The 8,316-nt window shown below is 33.8% G+C and overlaps 1 protein-coding gene across 1 annotated transcript in view; it reads left to right on the plus strand.

Moving 5' to 3' along the window:
- The window catches only part of itga9 (integrin, alpha 9), a 234,721-nt gene that overhangs the window by 78,282 nt on the left and 148,123 nt on the right, over positions 1-8,316 (plus strand). The window contains exon 12 of the mRNA XM_056470391.1: positions 8,309-8,316. This exon is cut by the window's right edge and continues 83 nt beyond it. Coding sequence (XP_056326366.1) covers positions 8,309-8,316 — 8 coding nt within the window. The remainder of the gene's footprint in view (positions 1-8,308) is intronic.

Here is an 8,316-nt window from a genome sequence, read left to right on the forward strand (position 1 = left end):
TTCAGAATATCTTATTTGTGCTCAACAAAACAAGTAACCATTGACTAGTAACAAAAGTTTTTTTTGTTCTGTCGAGCTCAAAGAAGATATTTGGAAGAATGTTGCACACCAGTCACCATTCACCTTGCATAGTATTGTTTTTTTCTTACTATGGATTTCAATGGTTCAAGTTTCGAACATTCTTCAAAATTCTCTTTTGAATATCTTTTTTTTTTTTTTTTAGTTTGAGTTTGGTGCAAGTTAAGGGTGAGTAAATGATAGCAGAACTGTTGTTTGGGGGTGAACTGTCCCTAATGATGTCAATTTTTATCATAAGCAAAAAGTGAATGCCTCCAACATTCTGTAATCTCAGTCTTAATCAGTTTTGTGCTATTTTCATCCATCCTGTCAGATTTTGCGATCAAATGCTGTGTTTATTTCTCTTGTTTGTTCAGGGAGTAATGGAGGAAGTTGCGATATGGAATGGTGATAATGCATATAACGCTCATTTTGGAGAGTGCATCACGTCTCTCGGGGACATCGATGACGATGGCTATCAAGGTCAGTGTATGACGCCAGTTTGCACTTAAGATGATGAAACAAAGCACAATTACCAATCATTTAGCATAAATTAATTTTCTGTATGGAATTTTTAGCAGGTCTGTAAGATAACTTCTCAGTTAGAATGCATTAAATCAACCAAACATTGCAGTAACGTCATGAATAATATCCCAAATAAACTTTCTAATTAACAAAGAATACTGCAAATTAATTGTTTACGCAGAAATCAAGTCAAGTTGAGCTTTATTGTCATTCTACTACATGTGTGGACGTACAGTGGAATGAAATGTCATGTATAGTAGGACTACAGTGCTATATAAATAGACATAATCATAAATATGAACACAACACTGGACACAAGAGCTATTTTAAACCTATTCATAGCTAACATACCAGAGCAGTAATCTAACTATAGTAGTGCAACATGAAGCAGTAAATATGAAGCATTGCCAGGGTTTTCCAACAAAGCTATGTTTCCCTCCAGCTATTTTTCTGCGCATTTTAGGAGATGCGCATATAAAATCGGTTGATGGAAACACCAGTAAGCGCATAAGTTTTGAAAATGCGCATAAAAACATATTCAATTAGAAAAGATGCACATAAGCTACGATGGAGACACTTTTATAGAACAAATTCCAATATGCGCATTAAAAAAGGTCATGTGATTTTGTTATGAGAGATCATGTGATGATAAAAATGTGTGTGAATGGACAAACCAGCAGGCTGAGCACACTGTAAACCATCTGAAATGTTCTTTTGGTCATTTTAAAATGCCTTAACCATCTCAGTATAATTGTTATTATATTATTAATGACCTCCAGAACTGTCAAGATCATCTGTGCTCCACGTCTCACGCCTTCATTCGTCAAGATGCATTCATTGCGTGTCGGCATCATCTTCTGAGTCGCAAGTAATTTATTAAATAAAGGAAAGATTCACGCAGCTTCTTCTACCGCAGCAAATTCTGTTTTTATTGTTGATATTTGATGCCAGTTTGTCAGGACGTGACGATTTTGTTTTCTTTGGCTCATTGAATGGAAATGTTGCTTTATTTACACATCTTTTCTGCGATAATTTAGTTTTGTGCATAAATTTACTTCGCATCTTTGGATGAAAACATAGCTATTGATAATAATAATAGTAATAAGTAGGGCCAGACGGAATCTGCGGATGTTTTTTGCTATTTCTGCAAAGAATTTTGGTAAAAATCTGTGGATTTCTGGGGAATTATTTTGGGAGTATCATAGCTAAAATCTGAATATGTGAAATAAAAAATAGTATCTTTTTAACTTTTATTTAATCTTTAAAATGCAAATCCAATTAGATTCACTTTATTTGGTAAACAAAGCAAGTCTCTCATATAATATATCTAATGAAAGACAAAATATTACTGTACAAATGCCATTGTGTACATAAATCAGATATTACTGTAATTAATAAAAGACTGAATAAATATAGATTTACACACATTTGCTCAAGTAAAAACAAATTGATGATGGGCTAAAAATCTGCGGAATTCTGCGCGGCAGATTTCATGTGGGCCTAGTAATAAGAAATGTTTATTGCACTTAAATAAAAATCTAACTTTTCAACTCAACTGTAAATGCTTAAATAATAATGCTGTACAATTTTCCGATGTTTAACCTGGAATATTCCATTGATTTCAAATGATCATGAAAGTGTGTATTAGAAAAAAGATTTTCCACTGAGACAGACACATATTATTTTAAGTAACACGACAAAGTAGATTCAAACTCTCACTCTTCACTTTCCTGGCACCCTGTATATATATATAATATCTATATATATAATATATATCTGATATATATATTATATAATATATATATATATATATATATATATATAATATATATATATATTAAATATATCATTATAGTCAGAATTATTCACCCTCCTGTGAATTTTTGTTCTTTTTCCAAATTTCTGAAATTGTGTAACAGAGCAAGGAATTTTTCACAGTATTTCCTATTATTTTTTATCTTCTTGAGAAAATCGTATTTGTTTTATTTCAGCGAGAATAAAAACTGCTTTTTAAAAAAAAAAACAATTTAAGGTCAAAATTATTAGCCCCCTTAAGCAGTATTTGTTTTGGATTGTCTACAAAACAAACCACTGTTATACAATGACTTGCCTAATTACCCTACCGTGCATAATTAACCCTAGTTTAAGCCTTTAAATGTCACTTAAGCTGTATAGAAGTGTCTTGATATAAAATATCTAGTCAAACATTATTTACTGTCATCATAGGCAAGATAAATAATAAAATAAATCAGTTATTAGAGAGAGTTATTAAAACTATTATGTTAGAAATGTGTTGAAAAAAAATCTTGTGTTAAACAGAAATTGGGGGAAAAATATCTAGACGGGGTATATATTGAGGAGGGCTAATAATTCTGACTTTAACTGTATGTATAAAAATATATGTTGATTTTTATTTTTTATTTTTGGTAATGTTTGAATAACCTATTAGCTATCCTCATACCCATACTGAGTCTTTCTAGATACTGACCATCCCATAATAAACAGATCAAACACATGCATCATTGTGGATGTAAGAGACTGTAAGAAATAAGAGCTAATTAAAAAGGCCTGAGGAATATCTGATAAGTGGAGACAGATGTGTCGAGTTAAACAGGAAGGGAATCTTTCCGGTGTAGGACGGAGACCTCTGAACAAGAGACCCGTTTAAACAATCGAAATATGCTATGTGAGTTCTACTCGTGTGTATTGAGACGCATCTGTTTAGGGCTCAGCGTGGCAGTAAATTGTCCTTTAGGAGGCTGTAACCATAAAGACATTACACAAGGTTAGCCTGACTCCATTTGCCCTGCTCCTTATTGGGTATAAATGTATATCAGCTCGTGAACTGGAGGCTTGAGGGCAGCATATTGAAGACTTGAATTCTCTTAGGAAGTTAACACAGGGGTACTAGTTCTACATAGTGGAGTTTTAAAGGGGACCTATTATGCTAAAGTCACTTTTATAAGGGGTTTAAACACAGTTGTGTGGCAACAGAGTGTGAAAACAAGCAGCTTCTAATGGTAAAAATGTATGAATTGGATTTTTTATAATCGCACAGTCTGCAGAAACACTTTGAGTGACATTCTCCATTTGTGGGTGTCATCAGAATGGGAAAGCCCCGCCCATTAGTGACCATCTCTCCCTCATTAGCATAGGACATTAGTTTGGCTTTTGAATCTGCTGCCATGATGTCACATGACACCTTTGAAAAGAGCTCAATCTCATTTGAATTTAAAGTGACAGTCACCAAAACGCCAAAATGTGGATCAAAACCTAAAAGGGTCAGTTTCAGAGAGTTATAAAACATTATTGTGTGGTATTTTAAGCTGAAACTTCACACACACACAGACACACACACACACACACACACACACACACACACACACGCACACACACACACACACACCAGGGACATCAGAGACTTATTTCACATCTTGAAAAAAGGGGCAAAATAGGTCCTCTTTAAATAACATTAAAGGGCACCTATGGGGAAAACCATCTTTCGTAAGCTATTTGGACAGGACTGTGTGTATGTATAGTGTATCAACTGTCATATTGGGGTTGATATAAACACAATAAGTCTCTTTTTTTTAATTTCCTGACGTTAAAATAGGATCCATATCCCTCCCATTTTGAGGCCGACCGCAATGTGACACTGTAGGAGTGCGGTCCACCCGCCCACCGAATTTATTGACAGCGTATTAATATGTCACCGTAGTAATGCGTATAATCAACAATACAGGACGTGCGCAAGGCAACAGGGATTAAAAGCTCTGTTCAGCTCTCTGTGATCATCAGTCATCATCAAATTTGATCAAGAGTGAGATTTAGTAGTTTAAAATGTTTCTAAAACAGAGCATGATATAGAATTACAGTGAATTACCGTCTTTATTAGCACAGTGTTAGAACAATTATAAAAAAAGACGCTTCGATCCTGGTTTGTGGATGTTAAATCAGGTTTATTTTTTTACATTAACATAACGGATATCCATACAGCAGTGGACATTAACATGTATCCTGTCACATTTGCCATGCAAAAACTAAACGTGCACACTGTGTGTGTGTGTCTGCTGTGTTTGTGTGCGTGTGTGAACTCTGTAACGCCGTTGCGTGTGACTCATTGTAGAAAGACTTGAATTAACTCCACAACAAATACATCAAATAATCATTGGGAACGTTCTTACTGTAGTATTTCTCACAAACTTGTCTCACTGCTTTCTTCATGTCTGTCACTGTGCTGTTTATCTGATGCTGCCAAGGCAGACATTGAGGCACACTCTCACAGACACATGGGAACGGTGAGCGGGCAGAACCAGCATTAAAGGCACAAGCCACAAAAACAGCTACATTGTGTTCAGAGCAGAAAATCCCAATATTCTGAAAGCTGTAATAAATAATCTGATGGGTGTTTACAGACACATTCTGGAGACATACAGTAATATGTTATCTTCATAAAGTAATATTGCTTTTCCAGGGATTTTAATTGCTTCTTTTATACTCTGCTAAATAAATATTCCACCATAAATAATAGCATCTGTTAATGCGTAAATATAAATGGCACGGAAAAAAATACTAGAGTGAAAAAGTCTTCATAAATTTAAAGTTTAATTTAAAGTAATCAAAATAAATACAGGAATAGATTTCAATTCGAAATATATTTAATAGGAAACACTATACAGTGTTGTAATACAGTGTTGTTTGACACTGTATCAATATTTTACAACATTGCATTTTTGGTCAAATAAATGCATCCTTAGTGACCAGAAGAGAGCCTTACTATTTGATACTCTCCTGAAGTGCTCTGAAATGTGATTTTTTTAAATTCGATATTTGCCGAAATATGAAGAAAGGGCGGGACAAAAAGTAGCCCCTCCCCTTTTTCAAAATCAGCTAATAGCATTTTGTTTTTTTCACGGCTCTGCCAGTGAGAGGGTTGAGCTTATGAAGGGGGGCGGGGCATGTCAAATACTAGATGTGTGAGGTGACGGCAAAAAAAACCATTGATCCATTTAGGCGGAAGTGACATACTGCAATCTTTGGATGTTTATATCAGGTTTATATCTTCTAAATGCTGATTTTGTCATTGTTTTTTAGCACACTAGCTTATAGATATCTTTCAAAAGAGCATACTGATACTAACATCTAAATAAACAGATATATTTTAATTTGACTGGACCTTTAAGTGTAAAGAAGTGGGTAAGGTAAAATAAATAAAACTTTGTTCAAATCAATGTATATCATATGACATATAGGTGTTCATGAATAGTGATTTAGATTCAGCATGTATGGAGTTTTACATAATTTTAGTAGCCTATGAATTTTCCAAACTGTGTACTGCAGTTGTTCATGGCACAAGGGCTTTTTTACGATGCAGTTTGAACCCCATGAAGTTTCACAGAGCTCTGAAAAACACCTACGCGTGCATTAAGTGACTTAGCAGAGCATTGCTCAAACAGAGATGGGCCTAAAGCAAACAGGCATTTATTGGGGTCCTGACACACACAAATCCACCCCCTGTGTTTCTGTTCCAGGCGTAGCTCTCTGGCAGTCTCTTTTAAGCCGGGCGCACACTATTCTATTCATTTTTACCTTTTTTACGATTGTTAACTGCCAGACTGTACAAGATGACATCTGTAATAAGATTCTGACTAAAAGCCAAGGCTGACTGTAAATTTTGTTAGTACAATGACACATCAGCTAAGACTTTATTAGTCAGTGACATAGGTTGAGTTACAAAATAAAAAAGTTTTAAAGTCTCTCTGATGCTGGAATCCTTTGTTGAGTTTTTGGCTTGTCTTTTGTACCTCAGATGTGGCGATCGGAGCTCCTGAAGAGGATGACTATGGGGGAGCTGTTTACATCTATCATGGAGATGCCAGAGGAATAGTTAACAAGTATTCAATGGTAACCTACCACATTTTGCTGAAGTTATTTGGTCAACTGCTTATATTGTTTAGTTTTAATTATTTAATTTTATTTAATTTTGTTTAATTTAATTTAATTTAATTTTTTTTATTTTATTTTATTTTATTTTATTTTATTTTATTTTATTTTATTTTATTTTATTTTATTTTATTTTATTTTATTTTATTTTATTCAACTGAATGTTTGGCCACTGAAAATTATAGACTGAAAATTGCATTATTTGAAAAAAAATTATTTTATTTTATCTTAGTTTATTTAATTTAATTTAATTTAATTTAATTTAATTTAATTTAATTTAATTTAATTTAATTTAATTTTAAAAAAGACAAAAGCTGCGTCTCAAATGGCACACTATGCACTCATGCACTATGTACTTATTCACTTACACACTCAACAGCATAGTATATGTATGTAGTGTCATCCCAAATGGAGCACTAATGTTTTGAAATTCAAACCGTTTCCTTGATGACGTTTGACGGTTGCCAAATCTGTGAAATAAATGACCAAACTATCAAATAATACCTGCCATGAGTATAACTGCATTCACCATTGGGAGGCGCTATAATCACTCTCGAAGGAGAATTTTGCTTTTACCATCCAAAATAAATAAAGTTATCCAACATGTGCGCCCGGATAGCTCCGCCTCTTCCCCTAAATGAGCAAACCTGCGGTCGTTGAGTGTGTGAAGTGTCCATCATTACACACTTCATTTTACCGGCTAAATGAGTGCATCATCCGGGTAATTAAAGTGCACTTATTATTTTTAGAGTTTTCAGTGTGAACCCACTACTTACACTATTTATACTGCAAAATGGTGTAGAATAGTGCATAAGTATGCGATTTGGGACGCAGCTAAAAACAAAAGAAAAGATTATCTGAAAAAACTCACATCCTGCGCCACACAACGCAGCAGTGTGTTCATTGTGCTGGTTTTACTCTCCTTCCAGCCGTAATCACTGCATGATTCAAAGCAGCTTTCACACCAGACCTGGAAAGCGCTGCGCTATGAAACCCATTCATTTGAATGGCTTGTTGCTGCACCAACCAAATCATTTTAGTTTCGTTTTTTTTGTCCAAGTGCATTGTGATTTTTTTTTTTTTTTTTTTGCATTGAGAATCAGATATTGGAGCATCCCTAATTATTTACATTTTCATTATTTTTATTTATTTTATATTTAAAAATAATTCATTAGATTTACTAAATAAGTAAGTGGCTGAAAACAATTTATATGGGCTGAATTTAAACAAACAAATTGAATTTAGTAATGTTCAGCTTAATTTGTTTGCTTCAATTCAGCCCATATAAATTGTCTGCAACCACAAACCTTAAAAAAATCTAGTAAATCCAATGAATTTTAGCGTATGCTATATTTGTTTTGTTTGATTTTTACATTTTATTGCATGCTTTATTTGAGTTTTGTTTAATTGAATGTTATGCTTTCTTATTTTATTAGTACCCTTCACCAGTACTATATGCTGCAGACTTCATTTGTTTTTCCCCTTTTCTATTTAATAGACTGTTTTAATTGGCAATGCATCACTTGTTTATTAAAGATACATTCTAGTTCATCAGTTATAACAGATTTATCTAACTTTTAGTTACTAGTAGGTCCAGATTAAACCTTCTATGGCATTTTCCATGCTTTTCTTTGTTGAAGAAATGCCTTAAATGAAGCCGAGAGATGGCTGCACACAAACATAATCAAATTAGTGAAAATATTTAATGGGACGTGGAAAGTGTTGAATTCTGTGGATGTTTTTATGAGTGACTGATGTGATTTTTCTCCCTGATCATATGCAGAGATTGTC

The sequence above is a fragment of the Danio aesculapii genome, chromosome 13 (genome assembly GCF_903798145.1).
Source record: "Danio aesculapii chromosome 13, fDanAes4.1, whole genome shotgun sequence".
Classification (NCBI taxonomy): Eukaryota; Metazoa; Chordata; class Actinopteri; order Cypriniformes; family Danionidae; genus Danio; species Danio aesculapii.